The sequence below is a fragment of the Callorhinchus milii genome, unplaced genomic scaffold (genome assembly GCF_018977255.1).
Source record: "Callorhinchus milii isolate IMCB2004 unplaced genomic scaffold, IMCB_Cmil_1.0 Scaffold1, whole genome shotgun sequence".
Taxonomy (NCBI): Eukaryota; Metazoa; Chordata; class Chondrichthyes; order Chimaeriformes; family Callorhinchidae; genus Callorhinchus; species Callorhinchus milii.
Window position 1 is genome coordinate 70,531,124 of NW_024704742.1, and position 16,892 is coordinate 70,548,015.

A 16,892-nucleotide genomic window follows, 5' to 3' on the forward strand; every position below is an offset into this window, starting at 1 on the left:
GCTAATTATTCAACAAAGGAAATTGAGGCCATGACGCTGGGTCTTGCTTGGGAATTAGCCGGTCTCTTTGACAGGTGAATGAGAAGGATAACATAGGAACATAAGAATTTGCTCGATGAAAGACCAGGATCCATCCAGTTCGCCTTCCGCCATCCTGGCAGTCGCACGCACATGTCACGTCCCAAACTACATACTGAATGCCAAGATATTATTTTCTAAAAGAAATCTATCTAATTTGTTGTTGAAAGAATCCACACTTTCTGCTTCCACTGTCCCCCTAGGGAGCCTTTTCCATACGTTTACTGGTCGCTCGTTGAAGTAGTGTTTCCGCAGATTTGTTCTGAACTTACCCCCACTTCAATCGCAGGTCGTGTCCTCTGGTTCTGGACAAGATAAAACAGTTATCATGGTCTACTTTATCCCTTTAGTCCCTTTAGAAACTTAAGAAATGCTATCATACCACCTCTCAACCTTCTCAGCATGAACATGCCCAGATGGATGAGATGAGATCAATGATTTTTCACTGTATTGTGTGATAGTCTGATCCATCTGCTCTCGCCCTCTCCCTCCCACTCGCGTAACTAACCCTAGATTGTTTGCCGTTGCACAGAACAAGGTTTTCATTTACCGAGGCAAAGAGTACGAGAGGCGCGAGGACTTCGAGTTGCAGCTCATGATGCAGTTCCCGAACGCTGAGAAAATGAAAACAACATCGCCTCCGGGGGTGGATCTCAGGAGTGGCCCAGGACAATGTATCCTTCCTCTCCATTTTGCTTTTATAAAATAGTTTGTGTGTCAGCCGCGCTCAGTTGATAGCACTCTCACTACTAATGATTTCCAAGTCTCCCACTTCAGTACTTGGACTCAAATAGTCCAGGTTGATGCAGTGGGAAAGGGAAGGGGGCCCTGTTGGCGGAGGTGCCGTCCTTTCCGAAGAGACGTTAAACAGAAGTCCCGTCCACGTGTTCAGGTGGATGTTAAAGATCCCGCAGCGCTATTCCTCGGCACTGGAGCATCACTGCCCCCTGCTGGTTGGTTACCTTTACTGTCGTTCACAGTCATTCAGTGCTTCACTCTCCCAGTGTCCTGGCCACGAATTCCCCAGATAAAATGATTTACTCATTTCATGGTTATTTGCGGGATGTTGCTGGGTGCAAATTGGCTGCTGAGTTTGCCTACAAAATGCAGGCACTACACTTTACAGAAAACCCTGAGTAGCTCTTTCAAATTCTTCCCATCATGAAAGGCCCTGTATCAAATGTAAGAATTATTATTATTCAATTTACATTCACACAGCGCCTTTCACATCAGAAGGGCATCTCAAAGTGATTCACCTGCATAAGGAGGGGGATGGGGGGATGGGGAAGGGTAAAGATGAACAAAACAACAGTCTTGAGGTAGAACTTGAATGGAGGAAGGCAGGTAGAGAAGCAGAGGGACTCTGGGAGGAAGCTCTCGTATTGTTGGAGCTCCCTCGCTGTATCAAATCCCCTTTGGCTTGAAGGTTAATAGGAGCTGAGTGGGAGGATTCCCTGCCCCCAGTGACTGCTCTGCCCATCCAAGACCTGCCGATGAGCCGGGCTGGGCTGGGCTGGGCTGTCATCAGCAGTGCCCTGGAATACTGCCGATCCACCACTAAAGACCCACACAGATGATGGACTGGATTCCGACATTCTATGGCCAAACATGTCACATTGGAGCCAGTTCATCTCCGAGACCGCGCTCACCTTCCACCACCTCCGTCGGATGGGTAGAGGAGGTGGTGAGACATGTTTCTGCACTGGGGAATGGTCTGCCTGGAGCATCACTGCCCCCTGCTGGTTGGTTACCTTTACTGTCGTTCACAGTCATTCAGTGCTTCACCGTCCAGCCCGTCCAGGAGGAACCGAGCAAATTCCACAACAAAAATGTTCCAGAACAGATTGTCAAGTAGGTCACTCAACAACAACAACATGCACTTATGTAGCGCCCTCCATGCAGAGTAGCGTCTCAGAGTGCTCGGCAACCACTACGCACACAAGACCTGCATGGAAATGCAAATTGGGGGATGTCAGGGGATGTGGGGGTTGGATGTGTGGGGGGGTTTGTGGTATTGAGAGTATGGGTGGGGGTTGGGTTGGGGGTGGGGGTGTTGGGGGAGTTGGGTTTGGGGTGGGGGTGTTGGGGGAGTTGGGTTTGGGGTTGGGGTGTTGGGGAGTTGGGTTTGGGGTGGGGGTGTTGGGGGAGTTGGGTTTGGGGTGGGGGTGGGTTGGGGGAGTTGGGTTTGGGGTGGGGGGTTGGGGGAGTTGGGTTTGGGTGGGGTGTTGGGGGAGTTGGGTTTGGGGTGGGGGGTTGGGGAGTTGGGTTTGGGGTGGGGGTTGGGGGAGTTGGGTTTGGGGTGGAGGTGTTGGGGGAGTTGGGTTTGGGTGGGGGTGTGGGGGAGTTGGGTTTGGGGTGGGGGTGTTGGGGTGGGGTGGTTGGGGGAGTTGGGTTTGGGGTGGGGGGTTGGGGGAGTTGGGTTTGGGGTGGGGGGTTGGGTTGGGGGTGTGGGGGAGTTGGGTTTGGGGTGGGGGGGTTAGGTTGGGGGTGTGGGGGTGTTGTGGGGTTGGGTTTGGGGTTGGGGTGTTGGGGAGTTGGGTTTGGGGTGGGGGGGTTGGGGGAGTTGGGTTTGGGTGGGGGTGTTGGGGGAGTTGGGTTTGGGGTGGGGGGTTTGGGGTGGGTTTGGGGTGGGGGTGTTGGGGGGGTTGGGTTTGGGGTGGGGGGGTTTGGGGGTTGGGTTTGGGTGTGGGGTGTGGGGGGGGTTGGGTTTGGGGTGGGGGTGTTGGGGGGTTGGTTTGGGTGGGGGTGTTGGGGGGTTGGGTTTGGGGTGGGGGTTGGGGGGTTGGGTTTGGGGTGGGGTGTTGGGGGGTTGGGTTTGGGGTTGGTGTTGGGGTTGGGTTTGGGTGGGGTGTTGGGGGGTTGGTTTGGGGGTGGGGTGTTGGGGAGTTGGGTTTGGGTGGGGGTTGGGAGTTGGGTTTGTGGGTGGGGGTTGGGTGGGTGGTTGGGGGTTGGGTTTGGGGTGGGGGTGTTGGGGGGTTGGGTTTGGGGTGGGGTGTTGGGGGGGTTGGGTTTGGGGTGGGGGTGTTGGGGGGGTTGGGTTTGGGGTGGGGGTGTTGGGGGGGTTGGGTTTGGGGTGGGGGTGTTGGGGGGGTTGGTTTAGGGCTGTCACCCACTCACTTTGTTTCCGCAGCTTTTTCAAAGCCAACAATGTGGTGAAGTTCAGTTACTCTCGGCCGGTGAGGAAAGGAGAGAAAGACCCAGAGAACGAGTTTGCTGTGAGTGACTGTAACTGTCACAGTGTCACAGTGTGTGTACACACTCACTGACACACTCACTGACAACTCACCGACACACTCACTGACACACAATGGCGCACACTGACACATACTGACACACTGATACATACATACTCTTGTCTTGACACTCACACTGACACACTCACACTGACACACTCACACTGACACACTCACACTGACACACACTGACACTCACACTGACACACTGACTACACACTCACACTGTCACACTCACACTGACACACTCACACTGACACACTCACACTGACACTCACACTGACACACTCACACTGACACTCACACTGACACACTCACACTGACACTCACACTGACACACTCACACTGACACTCACACTGACACACTCACACTGACACACTCACACTGACACACTCACACTGACACTGTAACAATGACCTGGTAACACTGACACTCACACTGACACACTCACACTGACACACTCACACTGACACACTCACACTGACACACTCACACTGACACACTCACACTGACACTCACACTGACACACTCACACTGACACTCACACTGACACTCAACACTGACACTCACACTGACACACTCACACTGACACTCACACTGACACACTCACACTGACACACTCACACTGACACTCACACTGACACACTCACACTGACACTCACACTGACACACTCACACTGACACACTCACACTGACACTCACACTGACACACTCACACTGACACACTCACACTGACACTCACACTGACACACTCACACTGACACACTCACACTGACACTCACACTGACACACTCACACTGACACACTCACACTGACACTCACACTGACACACTCACACTGACACACTCACACTGACACTCACACTGACACACTCACACTGACACTCACACTGACACACTCACACTGACACACTCACACTGACACTCACACTGACACTCACACTGACACACTCACACTGACACATACACTGACACTGACACTCACACTGACACACTCACACTGACACACTCACACTGACACTCACACTGACACACTCACACTGACACTCACACTGACACACTCACACTGACACACTCACACTGACACTCACACTGACACACTCACACTGATTCTCACACTGACACTGTAACAATGACCTGGTAACACTGACACACACTCACACTGACACACACTCACACTGACACACACTCACACTGACACACACTCACACTGACACACTCACAAGATGGAGTGATTGAGAAAGGGAATCCGTCGTTTCGGGGAATAGTGGCTCACCTACTCCAAAAAGTCTATGAGGATCATCAGACAATAACTGAAACCCCCTCTGAACTCATGTTGACCATAATTTTTAGATTATTTTTATATCTGATAATCGATTACATCATTTTTCCATCTTTTGAGGTCAGGCTCAATAAATGTTTAAAGTTGCCAGGTTTAGTTCTGACTAGACATTATAGGCTGTATAAAATACATGGATTATTGTTATGATATGATGTGTGTAACAAGCCATTTGTCTGTCAGTCAGTGTCAGTCTGGCTCAGGCGGTAGAACTCTCGCCTTTGAATCAGAAAGTTATGGGATCAAACGGGCCTTGGAACTCATATAGTCTATGCTGCCAAACCATGCCATGCGAGGGGTGTGCTGCATTATTGGAGGTGCTGTCCTCCAGGAAGCTACCCCACATGAAGGGCACTATAAATTCAGGTTGTTGTTGTCCTTCAGGTGCGACGTTTAAACCGAGCCTGTTTAGGTGGATATTAAAGATCCTGCAGCACTATTCGAAAAGAGAAGGGAGTTTCTCTCTCCCAGTGTCCTGGCTGACAATGCCCCTAATAAAAACAGTCACTCACTCCATGGCTGTTTGAGAAACGTTGCTGTGTGCAAATTGGCTGCCATGTTTCCTACAAAATACAGTCCACAACACTATACAGTAAATTCCTGTGAAGCGCTTTGTGAGTCTCTAGTCCTAATGTGATGAAGTGCTATAGTGAATGCCAGGATTATTTTTATTATTATTATTAGCTGCTGTCTTGTCTCCTTACGGGTTGGGAGGCAACATGAACCACTGTGTTCATCTGGTAATTATTTTATTTTTCCTCCTCCGCAGTCGATGTGGATCGAAAGGATAACTTTTGTCACGGGGTACAAGCTGCCAGGTATCCTGCGCTGGTTCGAGGCTGTCCACATGTCCATGGTGAGGGTTCCATTCATCCGGTGTCTGACACACACAGAAACCCTGTAGCTCAGTGGTTAAACCACTCACTTTGCAAGCGAGAGACCTGGGTTCAAATACCGGCAGGCGAAACCTTGGGCAAGTTTCCTTACTCCACACACCTGATAATAATCCCTCAAAAAAACCCAATAATAAATTGGTCATTTCAATCCACAACTGTTTGTGGGACACTGCAATTGACTGCCGTGTTTTGCCCACAAAAATACAGTCAATTCACTCGACAGTCCATTCTGTGAAGCGCTTTGAGACATTGAGAAGACGTGAAAAGCGCTACGTCAAATGCAAGGATTATTATTATTATTATAAACCCATCACTGTGATCAGCCAGGTGTCTGACACACACAAAAAACCATCACCACGATCAGCCACATGTCTGACACACACAGAAACCCATCACTGTGAACAGCCGGGTATCTGACACACAGAAAAAAACATCACTGTGATCAGCTGGGTGTCTGACACACCGAGATATCACCCTGAAATCGCCCAGATAAAATCAGTCATTCATTTGGTGGCTTTTTGTGGGACGTTGCTGTGTGAAATTGGCTGTTGGGTTTGCCTACAATATCCTGAGTCACTACACAGCGATTGCTTTTTGGGATTACTCATTTGTTGATCTGGTTGACTAGCTGTTCGGTTGGTGATTTGATCGGTTTGTCGATTGTTCAATTGACTGGTTGCTTGGTTGGTCAGCTTGTGGGTTGTTCAGTTGATCGGTTGGTCAATTGATTGATCGATGATCAATTGATCGATGTCTTTCTTTTGCACAGTGTGAAATCAGCCCCCTGGAGAATGCCATTGAGACGATGCAAAAAACAAACAACAAGATACTCGCGATGATAAACCAGCACCACACCGATCCTAGCCTCTCCATCAACCCTCTCTCCATGCTGCTCAATGGTATTGTGGACCCCGCTGTGATGGGGGGCTTTGCAAAGTACGAGACGGTGAGTCCCACACACAGGACATGATCGACACAGTTCATGAGGAATGGAGAGGGATTCAGGGAAAAGACCCTTCTGCCCATCTGATCTTTTCCTTCCAGATTCCTGCCTGACCATCCTCCCAGTATCCCAGCTCTGGTAATCCTGTTCCAGTCACTGGCTTCACCATTCACATATTTCTGCTCATTCAACATCCACTAGTCTCCATCATCACCCCTCCCCCAGCCCCATCCTCGCCAGGCTTCTCTGGCTCCCAATGGATCAACTTCAAGCTCTTCGCTCTCATCTATAAATCCCTTCTTGCCCTAGCACCTCCCTATCTCGCCAAACTCTGTTGGTAGGGCATCTCAAAGCACCTCAAAGGATTTACTGTAAAGAATACTAACTGAGTATTTTGTGGGCGAACTCAGCTGCTAGGAATCCTGCGCTGGTTCGAGGCTATTTACATTTCCATGGTGAGGATTCCATTCATCCAATGTCTGACACACGCAGACAGCTGATCACAGTGATCAGCCGGGTGTCTGATATACACAGAAATCCATCACAGTGACCAGAAGGGGGCCAAGGCACTGGGAGAGAGAAACTCCCTTCTTTTTTCAAATAGCGCCACGGAGGTGATAACAATGTGGAGTCTATTCCAAATCAGGAAGTTCTGTCACTTAATTGGTCATCCTGCCAGTCCTGGGAGAGGGTCTTTGTAAAGCACTGTGTTCTCCTCACACCCAGGCGTTCTTCACCGAGGCCTACATGAGCACACACCCAAAGGACATGGACAACATCACCAAGCTGAAGGATCTGATAGCATGGCAGGTAGGAGCCCTCCAGCCAGCTCCACACCCCAACAGCACAGGCTTTGGAGGACAGTGAAGAACATTTTGTTCATAATAAAAATATATAGTGTCTTCCTCCCTCCCTCCCTCCCTCCTTCCCTCCTTTCTTCCTTCCTTCCTTCCTTCCTTTCTGTCGGTTTGTCTGTCTGTCTCTCAGCACCTTGGGAAATCCTCCCAACGTGAAAGGCGCTATACAAATGTAATTTTGTTGTTGTTGTTCCTACGTCTCTTTCAGCTTCCTCTGCTGGCCGAGGGCATCAGGATCCATGGAAAGAAAGTTCCGGAAACTCTCCGTCCCTTCCATGAACGAATGGAGGAATGCTTCGCTCAGCTCCGGGTTAAGGTGGAAAGTCAGTACGGGGTGCGGGACTTGGTGAGTCCCTCTCAGAAAGCAAGCGTGAGAAAAAGGGGATCAAGGTCCGCAGTATTCCAGGGCACTGCTGATGACAGCACAGCCCAGCCTGGCTGATCAGTAGACTTGGAAGGGCAGACCAGTCACTGGGGGCAGGGAGTCATCCCACTCAGCTCCTGTTAACCCTGCAAGGCAAAGTCTTAACGGTGATTCTAGCTGAACAAGCAGTGGGAAAACTTAACAGGCAGTGCCCTCCAATGGCAAGCTATGTGATTTTAGCTGGATAGACTCCAGCACTTACCCCACAACCCACATTCTGGGGTCCCTAAGCCTTGGTTCTTGCCAACCTGCACCTGATACTCTCTGGAATTAGGAAAGCAGGATGTGTCCCTCCAGGGAGACATAGATTGCACATTCCATTCCAGATACAGGGAAATTTCCACGTGTAGATGACACACATATGTGGAAATCTCAGTTTGGTTTGGGTACTCTTAAGCATGGTGATGGGTTTCCGTGTGTCAGACACCTGACTGACAAAAAAAAACTTTCCATTGACGTCCTGTAATGAGACATTAAACAGTGGAACTTCCTGCCTTAATCCCTCCATTTTGGCCCCTCCTTAACCATCTTCAGGTCACACCTGGAGATCTATGATTATGTCTACAAACCTCTTTCCCTAGTTCAGCATCAGGCTCTGCCACTATTAAATGCTCTGAGATGCAAACCTGTGTGATGGATGCTACATAAATGCACGTTGTTATTGTAAGCCAAAGTGCAGCTGTCTATGTAACTATGTGGGTGAAAGTATTACCAGTGTGAGCTCTTACTCTCTTCCAGATGATTTTTGAAGAGCAACGAGGAGGGGGAGGAAGGCCTCGCTCCATGGTCCGATCATTCCGCCCGCTCTCCATCATCTCGTCCAGCTCGCTCAGCTCCACCAGCTCTGACAAAGAGACCCCTCGAGGCACAGAGGCCAGGTGAGGGACCTCTCTCCAACCCCACCCGGGACATCATTCTCTGAGTCAGGAGGTTGTGGATTTGAGCCCCATTTTGAGCTCGCAGCCTAGACTGAACTCCATTGCATTGTAGGGGAGAGCACTGCATTGTCAAAGGCAATGTCCTTTGGATGAGATGTTAAAGATCCTGTGGCGCTTTTGGTAAAGAGAAGGGAGGTTTTCCTCTCCCGATGTCCTGGCTAACATTCCCCCAGATAAAATGGGTCATTCACCTCACATCTGTTGTGGAAATTTCTGTGCACCATCTTGGCTGCCGTGTTCTCCCATGTGCTAATCGGCACCTGTGAGCCTCTATCTGTGCGCTGACATTCCATTCAGATTTTCAAGATGGATCTGGATAGATATTAAGATTAGGGTATCAAGAGATATGGGGCAAAGGAGGGTAATTGAAGTTGAGGTACAGATCTTATAAAATGGCGGAATAGGTTCAAGGGGCTGAATGGCCTCCTCCTGTTCCTATGTTCCTGATTTTCTTCCCGTTACCGGGATTTTCTAGCCTGGAGCCCCCACTGCCCAAGAAGACCTCACTGCGCTCCCAGGACAAGCTTGGGGACGGGACACCTAGAGACACCGAAGATAAGAAGACGGCGAAGAAGAGCAACCGGACCAGCGGGCTGTTCGGCCTAAAGAAGTCATCAGTCTCAATCCCTTCCCCAGAGGTCAGTCACTGCCTGCCTCGAGGGGGGTTGAGGGGAGAAAGGGCGTCCAACTGATGCTGAACTCTGCCACCCGTATTCTCAGCCCTAACACCCCTCCTTCCCAAGCTCTGTTGCAGAAAGGATCGATTTCAAGATTCTCACACTTACATTTGGGGCAAGGATACCGGGAGAGAAACTATATATAATCATTAACTATTTGTTTTGTTTTTCATTCAGGAGCCATCCAAGCCCTCGGCAATTGGGAGTGATGCTGACCTAGCGGAGGACAATACGGAACAATCCTCCAGGGACCAGGGCTCAGGTGACCCCGTGATCATGACCTTACGGAACTTTACGTGTCAGAACTTTGTATGCCTCTCTGGCTCTCTCTCGCCTCTGAGGCGAAGCTTGTGGGTTCAAGCCCCCAACTTCAGGACTTTGAACTCATATAGGACTCCATTGCAGTGCTGGGGGAGGGGTCGCTGCATTGTCACGGGTGCTGAGATATTAGATGTTAAACCAGGTATTACTGTGAAGTGTAGTGATTGAGTATTTTGTAGGTGAATGTGGCAGCCAATTTGCGCACAGCAACATCCCACAAACATCTATGAAGTGAGTGACCGATTTTATCTGAGGGACACCGGGAGAGAGAAACTCCCTTCTCTTTTCAAGTAGCGCCGTGGGATATGTAACATCCATCTAAACACAGACAGGGCCTGGGTTTACATCTCAACTGAAGGACGGTGCTTCTGACAATGCAGAGCTCCCCTCCCAGCACTGCACTGAACTGCTAGAGCGTCAGCCTAGACTGTGAGCTGAAAGTCCCAACATAAGGCCTTGAACCCACAACCTTCTGGCTCAGAGGCGACTGAGCCAGCCGCACACCCCAATTTCTTCCAGGTTCCCAATTTCATCTTGAAAATTCCAAGGACTTGCAGTGTAATTGGGGGGGGGGGACAAGAGGAGGGGGATAGAGGAAAAGAGGATAAATTGTGTTTGTAAAATTGCCTGTTAGGTTTGTTCAGTTGCGCTCTTTAACCCTTTGCCGTCTGCTGCTCTAATAGGTCAGCCAGCCACTGTGATAAACGGGTTCGGTGGTCAGATCCGGAGCTCCCGGCCCCCTCCTCTGCCCAAGAAGATCAGCCCCATCCTGTACGAGAGCTTCAGCCAGGAGCAGGCGGATTCCTTGAGCCCGCTCGGAAGACAGGGCTCTGGGAGACGCTCATCACTGAGCACGGTGAGTCACAGGGGGGGATCCTGACACGACAGGACAAGAGCCAGCCGTTAAATGGGACCTGACCTCAACCTCTCCCTTCCCCCATTCCAGCCGTTAGTTCCCCTCCAGAAAAATAAATACGTCCTTGTGTCTGCCCTGAAATTACCCCTCACAACCCCGCAGCCTACTCTGTCACAGGTGTGTGTGCAGTGATTCTTCCCACCTGGCTCCTGTCAACCGTGCAAACCAAAGGCATCCTGTGCCTACTACTCTCCGGAATTATAAAAGCGGGGTGCATCCCTCCAAAGAGAGAATGTGCATTCCATTCCAGATTTGGGGAAATTTCCATGTATAGCTGTCAAAAGCTCATGTGGAACTCTCAGTCTGGTTTGGCGACCCTTAAGCAAAGCAATGGGTCAGATGACCCATCTGACAAAATAAAAATCTCTGGGAAGAATGAGCTTGAATTAAGTCTTCATCCGAACCAATCTTCATGACTCCGGGATCCTCACTGTTTCTCTTCCTTCGCTAGGTGGCCAGCCAGGGGGCCCCAGAGGCCACCAAGGGCCGGAAGTCATCCCCTCCTCGTCCACCGCCAAAGAACAAGAGACAGACACAGCCCCCACAGAGCTGACTGCCCCCCCTCACCACCAGCAACAACACCGTGGGACAGTGAACAGGACGGCAGCCAGGCACTGGGTGTGATGTCGCATTGCCTGGCGATGTGGCATTGCCTGGCGATGTGGCATTGCCTGGCGATGTGGCATTGCCTGGCGATGTGGCATTGCCTGGCGATGTGGCATTGCCTGGCGATGTGGCATTGCCCGGCGATGTCGCATTGCCTGGCGATGTCGCATTGCCCGGCGATGTCGCATTGCCTGGCGATGTGGCATTGCCTGGCGATGTCGCATTGCCTGGCGATGTGGCATTGCCTGATGACATCAGATTGCCCAGTGATGTCACATTGTTTGGTGATGTCAGGTTCTCCAGCGATAACGTTGAGGGAGGGTGGGAGGGGAAAATAGAAATGGGAGGGGCAGTATACTTTTTTAATGCCATTACCTTGTATTAAAACAATCTTATCAATAAGAATCCATTTTTGCACAAAGATGTTGGTTGTTTTTCTTTCTCTCCCTGCGTGCCGGCCAACTTCACGCTAAAATGGTCATCAGGTCGCCACCGACCACTTCCTGCTTTGCTGCGCATATGCTCACCTCTGAGTCAGAAGGTTGTGGGTTCAAGCCCCCAAGTTAGGACTTGGGAGTCACTTCACCTAAGCTGTCACTCCAATGCAGTGGGAGGAGCGCTGCATTCATAGCGGTGCCGACCTTTGAAATAAGATGTTAAACCAAGGTCCCATCTGTGCCTGTTCAGGTGACATCCTGCTGCACTATCAGGAAAGAGAAGGGAGTTTCTCTCTCCTGGTGTCTCTGACCAACAATCCCCCAGATAAAATAGTTCATTCACTTCAAGGCTGTTTGGGGGATGTTGCTGTGCACAAATTGGCTGCCACATTTCCCTGCAAAATGCACAGTCGCGATACTTTACAGTAAATTTTATGAAGTGCTTTGAGACCTCTTCCCGATGGGTGAAAAGGCACTGTATCAAATTAATCACAAAATGGTGCAGTGTTAGGAATTAGCCACAAGGCGGCAGTGGTCGGTTGACCACACAAGAGATTCAGAATGTTGGATGTAGTTTGGCTCCACCAGGAATGCTGCAGGTCACTGAGCTCAGTGGTCAAACAATAATAATAATAATCCTTGCATTTGATATAACGCCCATAGCACCCCACCCCCCCCCCCCCCCCCCCCCCCCCCCCCCCCCCCCCCCCCCCCCCCCCCCCCCCCCCCCCCCCCCCCCCCCCTCCCCCCCCCCCCCCCCCCCCCCCCCCCCCCCCCCCCCCCCCCCCCCCCCCCCCCCCCCCCCCCCCCCCCCCCCCCCCCCCCCCCCCCCCCCCCCCCCCCCCCCCCCCCCCCCCCCCCCCCCCCCCCCCCCCCCCCCCCCCCCCCCCCCCCCCCCCCCCCCCCCCCCCCCCCCCCCCCCCCCCCCCCCCCCCCCCCCCCCCCCCCCCCCCCCGTCCCTTCGCCCCACCCAGGCACCCATCCCCTGCCCGCCGCCTCCCCCTCCTCCAGCCGGCTCAAACCTTCTCTACCTCCTTCAGCCCCCCACCTCCCTCCCCTCGCTCCCTCCCCCCCCCTCACCCTACACCCCCCCCTCCCCCCTCCCTCAAAGCTTAAATCCCCTCGTCTGAGGGGACGTTAAAGTCATATTGCAAAGATGTAACAAAGAACCTGTGGCCAACAATCTCCCAGATAAAATCCTCCACTCACTTCATGGCTGTTTGTGGGGATGTTGCTATGTGCAAATTAGTTGCCGCATTCACCCACACAAACAGCCATCACACTTTAGTTACAGCAATTCCCTGTGACATGCTTTAAGATGTTTGGGCATTATACAGCTGCGATATTAAATGCAAGGATTGCCTCCACAAAACCTTTTTCCACTCTGCACATTCCTAGGTTTTTTTTGTAGGGCGTTTCTGTGTAAAAATTAGCTGCTGTGTTCAGCTACAAAATTCTGTGTGCAAATTAGCTGCTGTGTTCAGCTACAAAATAGAGTCAGGCCACTCTACAGTAATTACCATGAAGCACTTTGAGATGTTTTGATGCGATAAGGTGCTGTGTATAAATGCTCGGATTGTTTTATTGTGAGTTTTGTGTGGTTTGGCTGGTCACCAAGACTAATACAAAGGGTGAATGGGTGCGGGTTTGCACTGGCTGAATTTTTGGTGACTTGGCAGTGTCTGTCTGGACAATATGACCCGTTCAGAGACAAAGGTTGGACAGAAAGCACAGAGAGCGGAGCGCAGAGCAGTGTCAGCCCCGCACAGCTCCCGCCACACCAGACTGAGGGTCTCTCTGTTCCCGCTGCATGGTCACACAATCTTTATTTATTATGTTTACAGTCTTATCATTGGCCTAATAATCCTTGGGTTTAACACACCGCCTTATGAGCCTGGCGAGCATTGGGGTAACTGCTGGAATCTAACCAGCTAAAACTGCATAACTTTCCATTAAGAGCACTGTCTGGCAAGGTTTCCCGCTGCTTGTCCAGCTTGGACCAACCTAACCATTAGGGCTTTGGCTTAAAGGGTTAACAGTAGCTGAGTGAGAGGATTCCCTGCCCCCATTGACTTGTGTATGTGTCCCCTAATGGTGCCATTTAAATTGACTCTTGGATCAAAAATGTGACCAATACTCTTTATTATTATTTATTATTGAAGCAAAAATATCTACAAATACTTTAGTCAAAGGTATGTTTTCTCAGTCAAGAGTTGGTACTTTTCTCATATTGATGGTGAGACGGAGTGTTACAGCTTAAAAGTTCAGCCTAGTGTGTGTGTGTGTGTGTGTGTGTGCCACTCTTCCATTTTCCTAAATCACTTTTTTTTAATACATTGATCCCACTTCCCAGTTCTCTCCCACATCCCTTCCTGGTATTTTTCCAGACATGGCCCTGTGCAACTCTCAAGATTGGGTCAGATCATAGAATCATAGAATTATACAGCACAGAATGAAACCATTCGGCCCATCGTGTCTGTGCCGGCTCTTTAGAAAGAGCTATCCAAATCAATCCCACTCCCCCGCTCTCTCCCCATAGCCCTGCAAACTTGTCCTCCCCACGTATGGATCTATTTCTCTCTTAAAAGCTGTTATCGAATCATCTTCCACCACCTTTTCAGACAATGCATTCCAGATCCAAACTCGCTTTGCGAAAAAATTTCTCCTCGCCTACCCTGTGTTTCTTTTAACAACTATAATAAATCGGTGCCCTCAGGTTACCGACAAACCCACCAGTGGAAATAGTTTCTCCTTAGTCACCTAACAAATAGATCAAAAACAGCAGTGGTCCCAATACCAACCCCTGGAGGACACTACTGCACACTTCCCTCCAATCAAAAAAACAACTGCTCACCACCACTCTGCTTTCTGTCTCCCAGCCAGTTCTGTATCTATGCTGCCACTGTCCCTTTAATACCGTGGGCTTCTATTTTGCTTACAAGTCTCTTATGTGGCACTTTATCAAACGCCTTTTGAAAATCTATATAAACTACACTAACTGCACTACCTTCATCCACCCTCTCTGTTACTTCATCAAAAAACCATGGTGGTCAGACACAATTTGCCTTTAACAAAACTTGTGTTGGCTTTCCTTTATTAACCCATATTTTTCTAAGTGAAAATTTATTTTGTCCCGCATTATAGTCTCTAGAAGTTTCCCGACTACTGACGGTAGGCTGACCGGCCTGTAGTTCCCAGGTTTATCCTTCTGCCCCTTTTTCTACAGGGGAGTAACAGATGAAGAATCATCCGATCCCATCTCTCCGGAACACCCGTTCTACCGTCCCCTATCAAGCTGCTTTTTAATGAGTCCCAGTATCTTGGCCACAACTACTCTTTCTGGCAACCTGGTCCAGTTGTTAGAAAAACTTCCTGATGTATGTCCTGAAATTGTCCCTTTGCAACTCTAAACCTGTGTCCTCTTGTTCTACTGTCTTGATACATCTGAAAGTATTGATCGAGGTTTACCTTTTCAATCCAATTTAAAATGTTAAACATCTCCATAAGGTCCCCTCTGAGTTGTCTTCTCTCCTGACTGAAGAGTCCGAGGTGGTCTTAATTTTTGCTTGTAGCTTGTAGCTGGCTTGCTGGCGTGGCGGAGCTTTGTGGGGTTGACACTGCTCTGTGCTCCACTCGCTGTGCTTTCCATCCAATCTGTCTCTGAATGGGTCACGTTGCCCTGACAGACACCGTCAAGTCACCAAAAACTCAGCCAGTGCAAACCCGCGGCCATTTCGCCTTTGTGTTAGTTTTGGTGACCAGATGATAGTACCATATGAATTCCAATAGAACACATTTCCTTTTGGTCCAGTAATCAATGCAGTTAACAAGAATGTGCTGCATGTATGAACCCCACCCCTCTGCTTGCCCCCCAAACCCCCCAACTTGGCTAACACTGCGTGTTCCTACTTCTATGCACCACATTTAGGACCAACTTCAGTCACTACACTCCAACCTCTGGAGGCTCCCTGCCTCTACCCCTCTGCCTCACTCCTCTATACCTGTCTTCAAATCTCACTTGAAGGCCTTAGACTTTACCCGTGTGTATGGTCACCTCCCCCTTCCCCTCCCCCACACTTGGGGTCCGACCCCCTTAGAGTGCCCCGAGACGCTATTTCGCTTGAAGGACGCTGTGTAAACACAAGTTCTTGATGATTCTTGAACAACAAAAAGAACATTTTTAGCACCTCTTTAACATCCCAAAAACCAATCACTGTCAAGTCTAGTGACTTTTTGGGGGGAATTAACGCTGCAGTCTTTTTTAAAACCCAAGAGAGATCCAGAGACCACTTCGCCCCCCACCCCTCCCCCACCCACCCATCCCAGCAAAATGAGTGACGGATATACCTGGAAGGTTATTAGTCAGTAGAATGGGGAGAAGCTCCTTTCTTCTCTCCAATAGTGTTCCCCCCTCCTCATGTGTGATCTTTAACATCCGCCTGAACAGGGCACAGACGGGACCTCAGTTTTAATGTCTCATCCGAAGGACAGCAACATTGCAGCACTCCCCCCAGCGCTGCACTGGAGCGTCAGCCTAGCTGTGAGCTCAGTCCCCAACGGGTGTGGGGGGGAGGGGGGGGGGGGGTTGCCTTGAACCCACAACCTTCGGGCCAGAAGCAAAGGTGTGCGCGAGTGAGAGCGAGAGCCAGGCTGACCCCAGCTGGTGATGGCTGGTATTGCAGTAGTGGGAGTGGCATTGGGATCTCTTAAAGGTACAGACCTCGTCTTCCCTTCTTGTCCCGTGCCCCCCACCCATCATTTCAGGCCCTGATTAACCTCTATAACTGGGAAAACTGACTGCTCTGGGCATGTGTGGGTATGGGTTTGGGGGAGGTGGCGTGTTTGAGTGGAAACACATAGAATATTGGGGTGAAAAAGCCCAGTATTTGGGGTGTGGATTAGGCTGTGGGAGGTTTAGGGGCGAGGAAGTGGGTGTAGATGGGGGAGGAGGGGGGAGATGGAAGGAGGGTCAAAGATTGAGCTTTGAATGATTTTTTCCGACTCAGAACTACCCATCTGTTTTCAGAACAGAAAACATCACTGGGACGGGGGGAGGGAGGAGAAAGGCAATATCATGTGACAGACATGTAAACAGAGCTCTCAGTGTAGACCAACACACTCCCAGACCTTCTTTAGTCTCCTTTTCCATCTTCCTGTGAGGTCCGTCCGGGCATGAATCGTGTGGGGGTGACTGGTGGGTGGGGAGCGGGAGGGGGAGAAGGGGGGG

At 50.5% G+C, this 16,892-nt stretch overlaps 1 protein-coding gene across 1 annotated transcript in view; it reads left to right on the forward strand.

Moving 5' to 3' along the window:
• LOC103188103 (dedicator of cytokinesis protein 2) overlaps positions 1-11,276 on the forward strand; it is a 222,482-nt gene extending 211,206 nt beyond the window's left edge. The window contains exons 41-52 of the mRNA XM_042343812.1: positions 611-752; positions 1,848-1,929; positions 3,209-3,293; positions 5,420-5,506; positions 6,316-6,492; positions 7,216-7,299; positions 7,555-7,692; positions 8,509-8,648; positions 9,184-9,346; positions 9,563-9,647; positions 10,390-10,562; positions 11,074-11,276. Coding sequence (XP_042199746.1) covers positions 611-752; positions 1,848-1,929; positions 3,209-3,293; positions 5,420-5,506; positions 6,316-6,492; positions 7,216-7,299; positions 7,555-7,692; positions 8,509-8,648; positions 9,184-9,346; positions 9,563-9,647; positions 10,390-10,562; positions 11,074-11,175 — 1,458 coding nt within the window. The 3' untranslated portion in view covers positions 11,176-11,276. The remainder of the gene's footprint in view (positions 1-610; positions 753-1,847; positions 1,930-3,208; positions 3,294-5,419; positions 5,507-6,315; positions 6,493-7,215; positions 7,300-7,554; positions 7,693-8,508; positions 8,649-9,183; positions 9,347-9,562; positions 9,648-10,389; positions 10,563-11,073) is intronic.
• The last annotated feature ends 5,616 nt before the right edge of the window (positions 11,277-16,892 follow it).